The sequence below is a fragment of the Eubalaena glacialis genome, chromosome 10, assembly GCF_028564815.1.
Source record: "Eubalaena glacialis isolate mEubGla1 chromosome 10, mEubGla1.1.hap2.+ XY, whole genome shotgun sequence".
Classification (NCBI taxonomy): Eukaryota; Metazoa; Chordata; class Mammalia; order Artiodactyla; family Balaenidae; genus Eubalaena; species Eubalaena glacialis.
The window spans coordinates 79,401,654-79,421,521 of record NC_083725.1 but is presented as its reverse complement, the minus strand read 5'-3'; the positions used below and the strand labels follow the sequence as shown (position 1 = coordinate 79,421,521).

Here is a 19,868-nt window from a genome sequence, read left to right as displayed (position 1 = left end):
ATTCATTATTTCCCCCCAAAATGAAAAATAAGCATTAGAACTATCAAGAGAGTTCAGCACTGTCTAAACTCAAACTCAAGGTACAAGAATCAATAGCTTTCCTAAACACAAGCAATCAATGATTAGAAACTTTAACAGGAAAAAAGAGCCCATTCACAAAAGCAATAAAAGTATAAAATACCTGTGGGGGGAAAAAAAGCCTCACAAGAATGTTTAATTCAAATGAGGAAAAATTACATGACTTTCCTGAAGGACATAAAAGACCTGAAGAGGGGATATTCCATATTTCTAACTGGGAAAACACATTGTAGGATGCTACGATATAAAAACATATTGTAGGGTTTGCAACACCATTCAAAATCCCAATATAAGTTTTTAGTAAACACAGCAAACTCATTCTATGATTCGTCTGGAATTATGAATCTGCTTGAACGGCCATGAACATTTTGAACCAGAAGATTAATGAGCGATGACTTGCTATCAAAACATAAAATAAAATTATGCTATAAAATGGTGTGGGTTTCGTGCAGGGATAAAAAGATCAACAGAACAGAACAGACATGTATAAAAATTTTATATTTGTTAAAGTAGCATTTCAAACAATAAGGGAAAGGACAGACAATTTGATAAATGGTTGTGAAACAACTACCTAGCCATTTTGAGAAAAATAGGTAGATTTTCATTTCCCAGCTGTGCTGGACAGCTATGGTCTGTCCCTCCAGCTACTTTCTTCAACCTTCTGTACCCTGTTCTTTGCGGGAGAGGAGAATCTGTGTGGACTCTATCAACGAGGCTTCGTTGTCCTCGTGGTTGGAGTCAAGATCAAAAGGGAGAATCGACAGGGAACCAAGACTGGGATCCCTGTGGGTCACCTCAGGCTAGTAGCTTCCCTTAACTGAAGTTCTCAGTCCCTGGGAGGTGGTGGTCTTCTCTGCCCCGTCCTCTGCACGCTCCTTTAGCCCCTTCAGACATGGGTGCTAAAGGCTCCTCTCACTTTTATTTTGGCCACACCATCATAATCAGACCCCTGATTCAACGACTCTTTGGCACCTCATGCGGAGCATGCCATCTATTTTCTCTTGAGGCTTATTGATACCATATTATTCACAAAATTAAATTCCAGGAAGATTAAAGACCTAAATTTATTTTTAAACCCATAAAAATATTAACAATATGGGAATATATTTATAACCTTGGGTGTAGGAAGATTATTTTTAGACAAGATACAAATCAAAATTCATAAGAGGAAGGATGGATACATTTGACTAAAACAAAATTTCAAATTTTTGGATGATAAGATACTCATAAGCAAAGTTAAGAGAAAGATGGAGAGGAATATTTGAAATTTATAACAAAGTGTTATTATCTGTATCATATAAGGATCAATTTTAAACATAAATATATTTTAAATATATTAAATTATATATTTACATATGTTTATATATAAAATACATAATATAAAATGTATTTTATACATATAATATACACATATATTTTATATATAAATATATGGAAATATATAAACATCAATTTTTAAAAGAAACACTATTAGAATAATGGACAAGAATATGAATGGGCCATTCACAAAGAGGAAACAAAAATGGAATAAATATTTGAAAAGATTCTTAATATTACTAGTAATCAGGAAAATATAAATTACCACAAGACACCATTTTTAACTATCAGATGGGCAGAACTTTAAAGAATGATAAACATCAAGAGTTGTTGAGGAACTTCCCTGGTGGTCCAGTGGCTAAGACTCCACACTCCCAATGCAGGGGGCCCGGGTTCAATCCCTGGTCAGGGAACTAGATCCCACATGCCACAACTAAAGATCCCACATGCCACAACTAAGACCTGGTGCAGCCAAATTAAAAAAAAAAAAAAAAGAGTTGTTGAGCAAGTAAGGAAACAGGCTCTCTTGTTCACAGTCAGGGAGAGTGTTTAAGTTGGCAAGCTTTTTGGAGGAAAATCTGGCAGTGTCTATTAAAATTATAAATGTCCATCCCTTATGATCCTACTTCTTGGCAGCTACCATGGATAAAAACTTGCATATTTGCTCAAAGAGGTATGTATAAGGATGTTTATTATAGCATTATTGGTAATAGTAAAAAACTGGAAACAATCTAAATGTCCATCAACTGTGGAATAACTAACACATTTGCACAGTAGATTATATGCAACAGTTTAAAAAAAGAGATAGATCCATATGTTCTGACCTGGAAATATCTCTAATACCTTTTATTTAGTGAAAACCCATTTAATTTCAGGACATCACGTAGACCATGATACCATTTGTGTAAAGGGTACTTGTATGTTTTTTTATATGCGTATAAACTCACAGATAAAAGTCTAACAAATACAAGCCAAATTGATATCTATTGCTACTTTGGGGTAGAAGACTGTGGGATTTATTGGGAGAAATGTCAGGGATTTTTCACTTTTTTTGTATTCTGTATTTTTCTGTATTTCACTATTTTCTGTATTGTTTGAAATTTTACAATGTGAATGTATTTACATCTTACCTATAAAATGATTTCTTTAGTGAATAATTGTAGATTACATTTAATTCCTTCAGAAAAAGATAAAAGAAAGAACATGGGGCTTTAGCATTAAATGGAAGTGTGACTTCAAGAAACTTGCCTAATTCACTGGGACTTGTCTCCTCCTGCATAAAAGGGGGAAGTTTGTTGTGAAGATTAAATTAGACAAAGCCTGCTAGATGTGCAGCTGACTTCATGGTAGACAGTACTGGTTGTCCCTTTCTTTCTCCTCCATTTGGCCTGTGAGAACCTTGAGGGCCAAGATCTTAACTTCAGTTGCCTGTACACTGTGGACGTCTGTGCAAATAGAAGCTCAGTTACATTTACTGAAAGAATGAGTGACTGAACAAGCCACATTTGTTTACTGTTAATGGATAAACATATGTTCACATATGTTCATTGTTAACGGTAAACAAGAGATGCCTTTTTGGCTTCCACCAGGAAGATCAAAGGCTTTTGGTTTGTGAGAACAGTAAGTCAAAGAAAACCAGAGATCTACACCAAAGGGATAGGGGTTTTAGAGCAGGAAGACTCATCACACAGATCTGATATTGGAGAGCCCCAGTCTCTGTGGAGTGATAGGGCTGCCATGGGCGGGGGTGTGGGTACTGGAAAGCCAAGCTGAGAACCCGGTCTCCAGGCTGAGAGACTGAATATACTAATGGACAAAGGCCAGGCTGTATATGACAGTGACGATAGAACTCTGACCCCCAACCTCTGCAGTAAATGGCCTGGGAAGCCAAACCACAACGTCTGCAGCCATTAGTCCAGAACGGTTAGGACTTGGGCAATGATGTCAACTCTCTAATTCTTGCCCCACTGCCTCCTCTATTTCCATCTCAGGACCAGTCAGAGAAAGCCTAATATGCTCTCCAAACCAATCACATCAGATGCTCCATTTCTAGTTAGCCCGCTCTCAGCTTCTCCATGCCAACAATCTCCAGTCAGAAAGTACCCACAATCTTCTCTTATTTTTCACTGTAAAGCTTTCCCACTCCTCTGCCTGCCTTTGAGTCTCTGTCAAATGCTAGTGATGGCAGCTGACTTCCTTGCTACATAGCAAGCTCTGAATAAATAGCCTCTTTTCTCAGTTCAGTGGTCTTCGTTTATTCCTACAAGGCCTTCTCCCACATTGCAACTAGATACTAGATACATGTTATATATTGGGATTTATACTTATACATAAATTCTACTTCTAAATTTAAAAAAAATCACCAATGTAGATTAGTGCCAAAAGCCAAACTTCTCAAGGAATCTGAGGAAGGATGCTCAGCTTGCATTAAACTAAGAAACAAATAAATGATGTCCATACAGATGGCAGCAAAAAGAGGCCAAAGACAAGACTGAGTCTGGACAATGGACAGAGGCTTCCAGAAATCTCTGCTAGCTTTTTTTTTCTCCCATAAGCCAGGCACAGCTGGGTCCAGAAACTGCAGGGGCTGGAGAGCCTAGGTGGAATGTCTCCTTATCAGTCTCTCCTCAGGGCTGGGCTGTAGTTGTAAGTCTTTAGAAATGTCCACCTGCCACAGGTTCAGACAAATGAACCAAATATATACATAAGGCCTTAGGGGATTTAAAGAAGTAGAAGATGGTTGGGAAGTTCCCAGCCCCTAACTCCAGGAAAAAGGGTTTCTTGGATGCTGGCATTGGAGCCTTGCCTATCTACCCATGACTATTTGCCTGTCTGAAATCCTAAAATTCCCAGCATCACTCTATAGAGCCTTAAAATGTATTTAAAACAGGTTATAGCCACATTTCTCAAACTACTTAATGTTAATAGATGTCTCAGCAAAAAAGGAGCTTTGCAGTCAAGTTTGGGAAATGCTGGGTGAAACCAAGTTAAACAGACATCTTTTTGGCAGGACTTTGCAAAACCTTCAATATGCTAATACATGTTGTGAATCTGCAAGAAGGAGATATATAGCATACAGCATTTTCCAAAGTTATTTAACCATAGAAATTGATTTCCTGCCCACATATTTACATCTCCCTGAACATCATTCTATAACATACAATTTTGGAAGCACAGGTTTGAGATAATGCTACCTTTCAGGGGAAAACCATTGGCTGGCTCATACCTCTCATCTATTGGATGAGAAAACCATTGGATGGCTCATACCATCATCTATTGTAACTCACCAAGATGAGAATCAAGATGCCCCATAGGAAGCGGTGCAAGAGGGCAATTTTGATGGGAGAAGGAAGAAGACAGGATCATAAAGCAGAGCCTGGGGCCAACGGAGGTTATAGTCAGGTCTCAGGTCAGCCTAGCACAGCTTAAGGATAGGGGGTGTATTCAAGATGGAGGAAGCCAAAAATTATCCTCGCCCGGGTCATAATTTTCTTGACCAGCCATAGGATCATTATCTCTAGGAAGATAGAGAGTAACCAGCAGATCATTGTATGGGAAGAAAATAGAGATTCAGGTGATTGATTCTTTCCATAGCACTTTACAAAAAGACCGCCCATAGTCCTGTTTTAGAGTCGAGATAAGGGAGGGCAGAGAGATGATACAACTTGTCTGATGCCCCAATAAAGGCACTTTTCCTTCTGCAACCGCACCATGGAGACTTCGAGAGAGCACAGGGAAGGGGAGTGAAGTGTTCCAAGGATTCCTTTGTTCACTTACTTTAGAATCACACAGCCGGTTCCTGCAGGTGGCGCTATCCAGAACACCTGGATCCGCGTCCTCCTCCGTGGGGTGCTTTCGGTGACCGCAACGGGGCAATTACTCATAAATTGTGTTTCTTCTTCATCTATGATCTGTGGAAAACCAGTGGAAAATAAACACATTAAAATGCAATGTCACTTTGGGAAGTTTCCGTGTTGACACTTCCTTAATTTTATTTTTAAATCTGTCATTTTCTGTTAGTAGTTGTACATCCCCAAGACACCAGAATAGTGCCTGGCGTTGAGTCCCACTTAATGCTTGTTAAATTAACATAAGGGCAAGGATGTAGCACCTGTTCTCTGCTCTCTGGGACCAGGATCTTTTGTCAGCACTTTGAGGGACAGGCCACTAGGTGATGATCTTGCTCATTTCACTACAACAACCTGTGTCCCACTTCAGGGAAGGAGGAGGGTGGGGGAGAGATAATCCAAAGCAAACACTATATACCTAGATGTTGTGATTCAATTTTATAGCTTGACATTAAAATGCTAAAAGAAAACCCCCCTTTGGAGTAAGTATACCAAAGTACATAAAGTCGCCCAGCTCTATAGCACTGTTTACTCCTGCAGCCTCTCCTTTCTTAATTTGTGCCTTATACTGGTGTTCTCCCAAGTTAACCATCAAGATTTCCTATGACACTGCAAAAAAGCTGGTAGCCATTCCCATTCCCCAAGGCTGTTTTCACCATTTCTCCTGCTTGCTTCTGGGTCTGCAGCCAGGACTTGCCTATCCCTCTCGTAGAACCACAAACTGTTAGACCTGAACGGATCTTTTGGGGGAAATCATCTAAATCCAATGGGTCTTAAGTGCCAACTCCAACTGATTTGTAGTAGCTGTGTCATGAGTGGTGTTACTAACATTAATAGAGAACATTTATTGGGTGTTTAGTGTAGGCTAGGTACTAAGCTAAGTGCTTTATATGAATTACTCATTTAATTTTCAAATACAATTCAATGAGATCATTATATCCATATTGTATTTATTTTATTTAAAAACATTTTTTAATTCCTCTTTTTTTTAGGAAAGCAGGTAAAAAATTAAGTCACATCATATACTTTCATCACTGTGCAAAGGCAACGTTTTGTTTATCTCTATATTCTTTATACGTCTCTCATTTCCTTCCTTTGTTTACCACTCATTCCTAAGTATTTAATATATGTCCTTCTGAATATCTATATATACACATATACATATATATATACACATATATGTGTGTGTATAATTTACTTGAAGTTACATAGAGTTGTTTTGTATTTTAATACTTCTTTCACTTAATCTTATAATTTTGAGATATGTCAATGTTACTACCTGTGAATGTAACACTGCTACTGACTGCTGCTTAGTACTCCACTGCATGCATAGACCACATTTTACTTATTCTCCCAGTGAGGAGCACTTAACTGACTTCCAGCTCTTTGCCTCGACAAACATTGCTGTAATACAAATCCTCATGCTGCTCTGCTTATAAACCTACATGAGAGTTTCTCAGCAATATAAACCATGTAGTGGGACTGCTTGGTTGTGAGGTTGTGGGTATAATCATATTAATTTCACTAAGTAGTTCCAGATTGTTCTGCAAAATGGCTTTACCTACTTTCATTCTATAAGCTATGCATAACTGTTCCCATTTCCCCATATCCTCACTAGTACTTGTGATTATTGGACTTTCTAATTGTTTCCAATCTGATGGATGTAAAGTAGTATCTTGTTTTCATTTAATACTAGCAAATTTGAGCATCTCTTCATGAATTTATCACGTTTCTCCTGCGAATTGCCTACTCAGAATATTTACCGGTGGATTTTTCTTTTTCTTGTCGATTTGTAGGACTTTCCAGATATGAAATGCTCATCACTTACAAATATCTTTCTGTCACCCAGACGTTCATCTTATCTTTGGAATTCTTCAATAATTTCCATCTAATCAAATTGATCAATTTCTCTCCTATGGCTTGCACTTTTTTGGTCTTGCTAAAAACACTGAGATCACAAAGATATTCTCTAGTATTTTCTTCCATTAGCTTTATAATTTTATTTTCACATTTAGGCCTTCAATCCATTTAGAATTTACTTTTTAATGTGATGGAGTAGGGATCCAACTCTATTTTCTCCATACTGTGAGCTACTTCAAAACAAATTAGTAAACAGATTTTTTTAGAACAGTTTTACACTCACAGCAAAATTGAGCAGAAAGTACAGAGAGTTCCCATATACCCCCTGTTCCCACACATGCACAACATTCCCCATTATCAACATCAGGCATCAGAGTGGTACATTTGTTACAACTGATAAACCTACAGAAACCTACACTGACACATCATCACCCAAAGTCCACAGTTTACATTAGAGTTCACTCTTGGTGTTGCATATTCTATGGGGTTTTGACAAAGGTATAATAATATGCATCCACCATTGTAGTATTGTATTGAGTAGTTTCACTGCCTTAAAAAATCCTCTGCTCTGCTGATTCATCCCTCCCTCCCCACAACTCCTGGCAATCATCAAGCTTTTGTTGTAATTGCTTATTAGTTCCCTGAGGTTTTTTGTCGATTCAGATTTTCCTATGTAGACAACCATGTCATCTGTAAACAAAGACGGCTTTATTTCTTCCTTCCCAATCTGTGTATCTTTTATTTCCTTATCTTGTCTTGTATTAGCTAGGACATCCAGTATGATGTTGAAAAGTAGTGGTGAGAGGGGACATCCTTGCCTTGTTCTTGATCTTTGCAGCAAAGTCTCAAGTTTCCTACCAGTAAGTATGATGTTAAGTGTAGGTTTTTTGTACGCTCTTTACCAAGTTAAGGACCTTTATCTCTATTCATAGTTTGCTGAGAGTTTTTATCATGAATGGGTGTTGGATTCTGTCAAATGCTTTTTCTGCATCTATTTATATGATCATGTGATTTTTCTTATTTCACCTGTTGATGTGATAGATTACATTAATTGATTTTCAAATGCTGAACCAGCCTTGCATGACTGGGATAAATCCCACTTGGTTATGGTGTCTATTCTTTTTATACACTGTTGCATTTGATTTGCTAATATTTTATTGAGGAATTTTACATCTATGTTCATGAGAGATATGGGTTTGCAGTTTTCCTTTCTTTGCAATGTCTTTGTCTACTTTTGGTAATAGGGTGGTGCTGGCCTCATAGAATGAGTTAGGAAGTAGAGAATCGGTATAATTTCTTCCTTAAATGTTTGGCAGAATTCACCAGTGAACCCATCTTGGTCTGGTTCTTTCTGTTTTGGAAGGATATTAATTATTGATTCAATTTCTTTAAAAGATATAGGCCTATTCATATTTTCTATTCCTTATTGTGTGAGTTTTGGTAGATTGTGTCTTTCAAGGAATTGGTCCATTTCATCTAGGTTATCAAATTTGTGAGCATAGAGTTGTTTGTAATACTCCTTATTATTCCTTTAGTGTCCATGGGATCTGTAGTGATGTCCCTTCTTTCATTTCTGATATTAGTAACTTGTGTCTCCTCTTTTTTTTTTTTCAGTTAGCCTGGCTAAGGGCTTATCAATCTTACTGATCTTTTCAAAGAACCAGCTTTTGGTTTTATTGATTTTCTCTATTGATGTCTTTCTTTTTTCAATTTCATTGATTTCTGCTCTAATTTTTATTATTTTTCTTGTTTATTTTAGATATTATTTGCTTTTCTTTTTCTAGTTTCCTAAAGTAGAAGATTATTGATTTAAAGTTTTTCTTCTTTTCTAATATGTACATTCAATGCTATAAATTTCCCTTAAGTGCTGCTTTCATTGCATCGCACAAAGTTTGATAAATTGTATTTTCATTTTCATTTAGTTCACAATATTTTAAAATTTCTTTTGAAATTCCTTCTTTGACCCATGTGTTGGTTAGAAATGTGTTGTTTAACCTCCAACTATTTGGGGATTTTCCAGCTATCTTTCTGTTTTTGATTTCTAGTTTAATTCTATTGTGGTGTGAGAGCAGATATTGTATGATTTCTATCTTTTTAAATTTGTTAAGGTGTATTTTATGACCCAGAATGCAATCCATCTTGTTGAATGTTCCACGTGAGCTTGAGAAGAACGTGTAATCTGCTGTTGTTGAATGAAGTAGTCTATAGATGTCAGTTAGATCCAGCTGATTGATGGCACTCTTGAGTTGAACTATGTCCTTACCGATTTTCTGCCTGCTACATCTGTCCATTTCTGATAGAGGGGAATTGAAGTCTACAACTATGACAATGGATTCATCTATTTCTCCTTGCAGTTCTGTAAGTTTTCAGCTCACACATTTTGATGCTCTGTCATTAGGTGCAAACATATTAAGGATTATTACATCTTCTTGGAGTATTGATCCCTTTATCATTATGTAATGCCTCTCTTTATTCCTGATAACTTTCCTTGCTCTGAAGTCCACTCTGCCTGAAATTAATATAGCTATTCCTGCTTTCTTTTGATTAATGTTAACACTGTATATCTTTCTCTTCATCCTGCTTTTAACCTATTGATATATGTCTTTATATTTAAAGTGGGTTTCTTATAGACAACATATAAGGGTCTTGTTTTTGATTCACTGACAATCTTTTAATTGATCTGTTTAGACCACTGATGTTTAAAGTGATTATTGATATAGGCAGATTAATATTTACCATATTTGTTGCCTTGTTGTTTGTTCCTATTTCTGTCTTTCACACTTTTTCTGTCTTTTTTGGTTCTAATTGAGAATTTTATATGATTCTATTTATTTGTTTTCCTTCCTTAGTGTATCGATTATACTCTTTTTTTTTTTTGGCTTTTTAAAATGGTTGTCCTGGAGTTTTCAGTATACATTTACAACTAATCCAAGTCTGCTATCAAATAACACTATACTGCTTCAAAGATAGTGCAAGTACCTTATAACAACAAAATATTCCTAATTCCTTCCTCCTTTCCCTTGTGTCATTGCTGTCATTCATTTCACTTACACATAAACATATATAAGCATATATAGACATAAGCATATACAATTGAATACACTGTTACTATTATTATTTTGAACAAAGTATTATCTGTTAGATCAATTAAGAATAAGAAAAATTTAAAAATTTATTTTACCTTCCTTTATTTCTTCTTTAATACTCTTCCTTTTTTAAATGGAGATCTGACTTTCTGACCTATATTATTTTTCTTCTCTCTAAAGAACTTTTTAAACATTTTTTGCAAGACGGGTCTACTGGTGACAAATTCCCTCAATTTTTGTTTGTCTGAAGAAGTCTCTATATCTTTTTCACTTTTGAAGAATAATTTCACAGCCTATTGAGTTCTAAGTTGGTGGCTTTTTTCTCTCAACACATTAAATATTTCACCCCACTCTCTTCTTGTTTGCATGGTTTCTGAGAAGTTGTATATAATTCTTATCTTTGTTCTTCTGTAGGTAAGGTGTTTTTTTCCTCTGGCTTCTTTCAGGATTTTTTTGTTTATCTTTAATTTTCTGTAGTTTAAAAATGATGTGCTTGGATTTAGTTTTTTTGGCATTTATCTTTCTTGGTGTTCTCTGAGCTTCCTGGATCTTTGGTTTAGTGTCAGATATTAATTTGAGGAAATTCTCAGTCATTATTGTCTCAAATATTTCTTCTGTTTCTTTCTCCCTTTCTTCTCCTGGTATTCCTATTATGCATATGTTATGCCTTTTGTAGTCCTCTCATAGTCCTTGTATATTCTGTTCTGTTTTTTTTCAGTCTTTGTTCTTTTGCTTTTCAGTTTTAGTAGTTTTTGTTGATATATCCTCAAGCTCAGAGATTCCTCAGCTGTGTCCAGTCTACTGATAAGTCCATCAAATGCATTCTTCACTTCTGTTACAAGGTTTTTGATCTCTAGCATTTCTTTTTGGTTTTTCCTTAGGATTTCCATCTCTGCTTACATTGCCCATCTGTTCTTACATGCTGTCCACTTTATCCATTAGAGCCCTTAGCATATTAATCATTGTTGTTTCAAATTCGCTGTCTGATAATTCCAACATCCCTGCCATGTCTGGTTCTGATGCTTTCTCTATCTCTTCAAATGTGTTTTTTGCCTTTTGGTTTGCCTTTTAATTTTTTGTTCCAAGGTGGACATGATGTGCTGTAAAAGGAACTGAGGTAAATAGGCCTTTAGTAACATGTAGACATACCTCAATTTATTGTGGCTTCACTTTATTGCATTTCAGAGACACTGCATTTTTTAACAGTAAAGTATTTTTTAATTAAGGTATGTCCTTTTTTTAGACATAATGCTACTGTGCACTTAATAGAGTACAGTACAATGTAAACATAACTTTTATATGTGCTGAGAAACCAAAAATTCCATATGACTAGATTTATTGCAATTTTTGCTTTATTGCAGTGGTCTGAAACTAAACCAACAATATCTTTGAAGTATGCCTGTGGTAAGGGGTCAGGGAGAGGGAGTGTTCTGTAGTCTTATGATTAGGTCTCCATCTTTTGGTGATGTGTACCCCTGGACTGTGAATTTCATGTGTGCGTCTCAGTGTCCCCCCACCACTTAGGTGGGACTGGATTGCTGGAAGGGGCTGGAGTTGGGTATTTCCCTTCCCCAAGATAGGTTAGGTTCTGATAAAACTCTAGGAGGTTAGGCTGTAGTAAGATAGCTCCTCCTGAGAGCAGACCTTGTTGAGAAGAACAGAATGTCTGGTGTATTTAAAACTAGTTCCTTTTCTCCTCCCCTTGCCAGAAGCCCGATGAGATTTTTTTCTCCGATATTCACTGTGAGGACGTGGTAGATCTCCTGGAGGTGAAGCCCACAAAAGTTATTCCCCCTCCCCGCCAATGACTGGGCGCCTCTGGAGTTTCTAACTCTCAGACTTGTCCACACTGAGCCTCAAGCAATCCATCGATTGTAGTTCAGGTTTTCCTACTCTGGCACATGGAAATTTCTGCTCTGTTAAGTTGTGATTCTCTGTATCCTCCTGTCTGCCTCTCCAATTTGGGGGCAGCAATTTGCCCTGTGATCTCATTTCTCTGATGGCTCTAAAAAGAACTGTTGCTTTTTTGGTTTGCTCAGCATTTCACTTGTTAGGATGGAGTGGTGACCTCTAAGCTCCTTACCCGTGGGCCTAGAAGCTAGAAGTCCATACTGTGAGCTACTTTTAACACCACTCAATCCATCTTTCCTCCACTTTGTGATGTCACCTTTCTCATATAAAGAGTGACCATAAAATTTATTGTCCAAACAAGGATGAAAAAGTTTGTTATTAATAATTACAATATTCTGAGACAACTGGCAAAACAGACTTTTCCAGGCGAAGGGGGCATATGTATACCAGGTTCCCAAACACATTGTTATTGAGCTTTCTACTCAGGTTCCCACCCACCCCCACCACAGCACTGTAATATATTTTAATATCTGGAAGGGCAAGTCCTCATTCCTTGCTCTTCTTTATCAACATTGTGTTATCTCTGTGGATCTTTATTTTTTCAAATATGGTATAAATACTCTAAAAACTCCCTTGCTTCTCTGTCATTTTATCTTCTTTTTAAAAAAATTTTATTTTATTTATTTTTTTATACAGCACGTTCTTATTAGTTATCCATTTTATACATATTAGTGTATATATATCAATCCCAATCTCCCAATTCATTTTATCTTCTTGATGTGATAAAATCCCAGCCACTCACACCTGTGGAGCTCGATGCTACTGGACAAAGTCATGTGATGAGGCCAATTGTCTCCTATATTAATTGACTCCTAGCCTCAGGTCCGCCCGGCTACATTGCTGTATGTATCTGGCAAACCATTACCCTTCCACTGTCAACAATGATGATTTCAAATCTCCAATCTCTCCAAACTTCCAACATTAATCTCTTCTTTCACTCTTATTGTATTACCTTGCCACTTACTTCACAGAATAAACAGAAGTCAGCAGATTTAAAGTCCTTCACTTTCCCACCTGCATTCACCCTGTCCTCCTTCATTCTTATTATAACAGAGGAACCTTACTTCTCTTTCATCTCTGCTCTGTTCCCATCCCTCTTCCTGACTCTAACAATTACCCCTTTTCTCTCTTCCAGGTTCAAATTTTGCCCCAATTGAATCATTCCCATTAATCTTGTAAGCACAGTTGAGTCTTTCCCATTGAAAAATAAAGACACCTTCAGTTAACCCTTCATCCCCCTCCAGATATGGTGTTCTCTCTCTTCTCTCCATCACAATCAAATAACTTGAATGGGTTGGCTATACTTCCAGTCTTCACTTCACATCCCACTCATCTTCATCCCAATCCCAGGTGTTTTGGGAGTACATCACACTATTAAAACAGCTCTAGCTAAGGCCATCAGTGGCTTCTGCAGTGCTTAACCTAATAGATCTACAGTCCTTCTTGAAGCACTCTCCTCCCATAGCTTCTGTGCCGTAGCTCCTTCCTGCCCTCTCCCCACCTCCACTTTCCTGTCCTCTCTCCCTACTTTCTTTGGTTGCTGATCCTCCTCTACTGGCTTTTAAATTTGAAATTGCTCAAAGCTCAGTCCTAAGCCCTCTCCTGTTCTGACTTTATTCCCTCTATGTAGGTGATCTCATTCAACTCACAGCATTAATTGCTACCTATGTGTGGATGATTCACAAGTTTACATTTCCAGTCTTGGCCACTTCTCAGAGCTCTAGGCATGCATCTCCCAACTTCTATCTTCTACTTGCACTTCCTCTTGGATGAAACATACCTCAAATACACCTTGTCAACAACTAATTTATCTTCCCTCTAACCTGGTCCTGCTCTAATTGTGCAAGTCAGAAACGCCAGGTGTCATCCTTGGCTCTTCTCCCTCTCTCACCCTTCGTATCCAAATGCTGTCCATGTTACCTTCCAAATGTCTCTTGAATTCCTACTACCATCCCTACTACTACCATAGACTAATATCCCTACTACTATTGTAGACTAAGCTACATCATTTTTAATCTGAACTAATATAAAATTATCCTAACTGGTCTTTGTACATCTTCTCTTGCCTTTCTTCATTTTTTTCCTCTGTACCGCAAACCAGAGTGATCTTTTAAAAACACGAATATAATCTCCTTCCTTAGAACAATTCAACAGCTTTTCATTGTTTCCAGAATCAAGACTGAAATCCTTAAGAGTCAAGTCCCTGCCTCCCCACCTCTCTAGCCTCATACTGTGCCATCTCCCCACGCCCTTGCTTTCTGCACTTGTTTTCTCCTGCAAAAGCCTAGTCAATTCCCTTTTCCTTCTTCCCTCCCTTCCTTCTTCCTCCTTCCTTCTTCCTTCCTCCTCTCCCTTCCTTTCCTTCTTCCCTTTCTTCCTTTTCTGCATCTCAGCTCACTCATCCTTCTCATTGAAAAGGCCTCCCTGTCCTCTTTCACTATGGCCATTTCCCCCGTTATGTGTTCTCATATATCCATCCCCCTCCCTTCAGACACTTTAGCCCTCTTTTAATTTTACAAGCATTTGTTTGAGTCCTTGATTAATGTCTACCTCTCTAATAATCTGTAGGCTACACGAGGGCAGACACTATGTCTCTCGCTTTTTTTCTCTTTGTTTCCTCAGCACTTAGCACAGTGCCTGATAGCTAAGAGGTGTCACTGAAGAACTAGATGTACACGCCCCCTCCCTTTGGTTGTGAGATTGCTGGCTCTACCTCCTGGCTGCAATACCTGCCTTTACTCCCTATTTAGACAACTCCCTGGAGTTAGACATAGTCCTTCTGACTTTGGATTTTGTTTTTCCAGATGATTATTAATAGCCTTGATAATAATAATAGCTTGCATTTTTTACCACTTTCTATTGGCTAAGGACTTTACATATATGATTTCCATTTCCTTCCAATAATTAAGCAGTATTAAGCCTGTCCTTGAGGAAACTACTGTGATGCAGATGGGTTAAATAACCTGTTCAAATCCCGCAGTGGTGGAACCGGGGTTTGACCTCAGCCCTATCTGCTCTAATGCCCGTGCTCTTTCCCCTATACCACACTCCCTCCTGATAGTGTCATTCCCTTATGTTAGGTAAGAATTCCTCTCTAGCCAAGCTGAGTCCTATGGAACCACCTCCACTGGACCAGCCCACAACTAAACATCCCACTCCAACACACACACAAGTACTTGGTAAATGTAAATAGTACTTCTGCTTCATATTTTCTTAAAGGGTACTTAGATTCCCTTCTGCAGCTTTATTGGTGTGAGGGTAGATTTCCAAACCATGTGATTTTCTTGGACTGGCACACTTGGCCTCCATGAGGAACCCCTTTACTGGTAGTTACAGAGAACTTTTGCAGGTAATTTTAACCCTAAATCTTTAAAATCCTTGGGAGGGTTCTGGGTGACTATATTAGGAAAGCCAAAGGGAACTAATATTTAATTAGCACCTACTACGTGCCAGGTACTTAACATGGTCACATCTTTGAATCCTTGATGGGAATAATTATTCTCATAGATGAGGAAATAAAAGTCAAAATCATCTGGTCTGGATTCTGACTCAGGGCTGTCTGAAACGAAAGCTTGTATCTCTGAAAAAGATCTCAGTGGGGAATAAGACTCAGACCCTTGGCCCAGCAGTGAAACAAAGAAGAATGTTTGCCAAGCCACAGAGGCCAACTTAGGTAAATATGGTTGTTTATGCACAACCTCAGTTGCCAGATGGTAATTGAGCATTGAACAGAAGGGGTTATTTCCTCTGATTCAGAGAATTCTCCCAAAGTTGTTTTCCAGAAAATGTCAGCTTCCTCCAACAAGCTTTGGGCCTATCAGAACTTGTTCTTGTCCCTTTCCCCACCCCGCAAACATCTCCACACTTGTCCTGGTCTACAGCAGACCCACCATGTTAGCCACCAACTAAATGAAAGTCAATTAAAAAGGCTTCAACACTCATTTCAGTCTCTGGCTTCTTTTCTGAGTACCTGAGACTAAAAATTAAAACATATTATGATGGGTGGTGGTGTCTGGTAGTAGTATTATGGGTGATTTTTACTTCCTGTCTATGTTTTTTGTGGTTTCTAAATTTTCTAAAATGATGATGTATTACTTTAAATGAAGAGGTTTCTAATTCTTTTTAAGGGACTTCATTACAACATTCTATGGGTAACATTTCTTTTTTTTTTTTTTTTAATGTAGGCTACAATAAACCTTCTCAGGTTAAGTTTAAGTTTAAAGTCACTTGGGGGAGATTTGCTGGCAAGGGGGCTGCTTGACTCCCTGTAAGAAGAGAGAGAAATTAAGGGACCTGAGACTGGTCCCCACCCAGTCAGGTGAGATAGCCAGGTAAGGTAGACCAAGTTAAGACAGGTGGACAAGGTTGGATTTCCAGAATGCTTGGCAACCTATCATTAAGGCAACTGGCTGGGCATCTGGTCATGAATAGACCTTTTCAAATATTAGGGACTTTCTAAGCCACCTCATCAGCACGACTTACAAAGTTTCCAAAACTTTCCATTGATCACAATCCTGAATCACCTACCATATCCATTTTGAAATCTGCATCATGGCCTACATTTACGCTCAATCTGTTTATGGCCTCACTTTCTTTTCAGACTTGAGTACACAATACTTCTTTCCTAAGTCTAATTTTGGCTCCCCTCCTCAACCCTGATATGGATTCTCTCTTCTGCTATGTTGTCTCACACTTTGGGGTCCGACAGACATAAGCCTCAGGAGATGAACCTAAATAACATCAAGGTCCTGGATAAAGTCACAAGCTTTCTAACAAGTGGGTGGACCATGGCAGTGGGACATCCAGGAGAATACTATTTGGAAGTCCCCATAGGTGCCATCTTGGACATTTGTCTTCTGGAAGCAGAAAGCTAGTCATAGATAGAGAACAGAGCTGGTGGTCAGGGTCAGGGCTCCAGTTCCCACATGAGAACCATGGATAAGTCAGATAATTGGAACAGGAACTTGGAATGACATCCACAGAAGAAAACTGGTCCCATGAGCATGGGCTTGGAATGGAGTTGGCAGGAGAGGTTAGATTTGGGCCTTGGGATTAGAAGGGACTTCTGCTGGGGGTGGGGTGGGGATGTGAGATGTGAGTAAGAAAATATCTCAGGAGCCCAGTGGTCAATGCAGGGCACCACGACCATGGATGCCTATCAGGGATAGTGATGGGGACAGTGGTTGCTTAAGAAGGCTGTCCTCAAGTCCTTATTGGTCTGGGTAGTGGGTGATCTGAGTCACCCACTCAGGAAAGGGCAACAGTACATCTAAATGTGGATTGTTGAGTCAGAGAGTGTAGGGGACACTGATAGTTAGGGATCAAGTTAGAGAATGAGGGAATATATGTCCCACTGCATCATCTCGTACGTATTTCTTCTCTAGAGGTTTGTGAGAAGCAGTGGGTCTTCAGTATATTGTAGCTAGAGGGAAGTGTTCCCCCAGCACCTTAGCCTGATTGTATTAATGCAGGAGAAAGACACCCTAAAGAGGAGAAGCAGGAATATAGGCATACTTTGGAGATACTGTGGGTTCGGTCCCAGACCTCTTTAATTTTTGCAGTAAAGTGAATCACATGAATATTTTGGTTTCCCAGTATGTATAAAAATTATGTTGCAATTAAAAAATGCTCAACATCGCTAATTATTAGAGAAATGCAAATCAAAACTACAATGAGGTATCACCTCGCACTGTTCAGAATGGCCATCATTAAAAAGTCTACAAATAATAAATGCTGGAGAGGGTGTAGAGAAAAGGGAATCCTCCTAAACTGTTGGTGGGAATGTAAATTGGTGCAGCCACTATGGAGAACAGTACGGAGGTTCCTTAAAAAACTAAAAATAGAGTAACCATATAATCCAGAAATCCTACTCCTGGGCATATATCCAGAAAAGATGAAAACTCTAATTCATAAAGAGATATGCACCCCAGTGTTCATAGCAGTACTATTTACAATAGCCAAGACATGGAAGCAGCTAAATGTCCATCAACAGATAAATGGATAAAGAAGATGTAATTTTATATATATATTCCATTGTGGAATGGAATATTACTCAGCCAATAAAAAGAATGAAATAATGCCATTTGCAGCAACATGGATGGACCTAGAGATGATCATACTAAGTGAAGTAAGTCAGACAGAGAAAGACAAATACCATATGATATCACTTATATGTGGAATGGAAAAAAAAGGATACAAATGAACTTATTTACAAAACAGAAATAGACTCACAGACATAGAAAACAAACTTATGGTTACCAATGGGGAAAGTGGAGGAGAGGGATGGATAAGTTAGGAGTTTGGGATTAACATATACACACTACTAAATATAAAATAGATAGCCAACAATGACCTATTGTATAGCACAGGGAACTATACTCAATATCATGTAATAATCTATAAAGGAAAAGAAGCTGACGAAGACTAGATGTATATATAACTGAATCACTTTGCTGTACACCTGAAACTAACACAACATTGTAAATCAAATATACTTCAATAAAAAAATAAAATTAAAAAAATAAAAAATTTTTAAAAAGGTTAAAATTAAAAGAAAAAAATTATGTTTACACTATACTGTAATCTATTAAGTGTGCAATAGCATCATATCTAAAAAAACCCAATCTACATAAATTAATAAAAAATACTTTATTGCTAAAAAATGCTAACCATTTTCTGAGCCTTCAGCAAGTCAATCTTTTTGCAGCAGTAACATCAAAGATCACTGAACAGATTGCCACAACAAATATAATAATAATGAAAAAATTTGAAATATTGCGAGAATTACCAAAATGTGACACAGAGACATAAAGTGAGCAAATACTGCTAGAAAAATGGTGCCGATAGGCTTGCTCGACGCAGGGTTGCCACAAACCTTCAATTTGTAAAAAACACAATGCCTGCTAAGTACAATAAAGCAAAGTGCGATAAAACGATGTATGCCTGTACTTGTTCATTGTAGGAGAATCAGGAAACACAGAGAAGCAAAAATTATGAAACAAACAATACTCACAATTCAACTATCCCCAAGATAGTTATTATTAACATTTTGACATTTATCTTTTCAGATTATACATACATACGTGCATATTGCAATTCTAAAAAACAGAATTACACTATACTGTCTTTTTCACTCAACAATACATCATGAATATCTTTCCTTTCTACTCAATATATAACTCAACAAAATCTTCTATGGCTGCAGAATAGCCCATGGTATGGATAGCCCACAGTTTACCTAACAAACTTCAGAGTGCTGAACACTGTGCTGTTCACAATTTGGGGATATTACCATTATCTCTTATAGCTAAATTTCACATCTTTACTTTTCGGAAATTAATTCAGGTTATTATTGCTGAATCTGTCCAGGAAAGGATTTTGAAACACTTCAGTAAGGTCTGAGAGAGAATCCAAAGAAAATAACCCGTCATTAAATCACCTCTTTCTAGTTTCCCATGTGTATTTTCTCCATCTGAAAGTCATAGAAAGAAAGACAGTTGCTTTGTCTTTTATGAAAGTGCTTTCAATACAGATTTTTAAAAATTAAATAAAGATTTTGCCTTTATTATTCTAAAGAGTTCATTATAAAAAAGCGTACAAGGACAGAAAAGGGGAAAAAAATCCTCCACTGTGTCAATAATTTTGGTTTGTTTCCTTTTAGAGTTTTCTCTGTTTATACTTTGAAATTTGTAGACAGTTGTGTTCACATTGTGTGTATAATGTTGTCTTGTTTTCTCCGTTTGTCCTAAGAGCCTTCACATTTTTCCAG

General features: G+C 37.7%; 1 protein-coding gene across 2 annotated transcripts in view; it reads right to left on the bottom strand.

The window, feature by feature from the left end:
- The window catches only part of SPON1 (spondin 1), a 273,050-nt gene that overhangs the window by 187,587 nt on the left and 65,595 nt on the right, over positions 1-19,868 (bottom strand). For both annotated transcript variants that reach the window (XR_009702213.1, XM_061201480.1), the window contains exon 3: positions 5,173-5,306. Coding sequence is in view for 1 of the 2 variants with exons in the window: in XM_061201480.1 (XP_061057463.1) it covers positions 5,173-5,306 (134 nt within the window). In the remaining variant the exon portion in view is untranslated. The remainder of the gene's footprint in view (positions 1-5,172; positions 5,307-19,868) is intronic.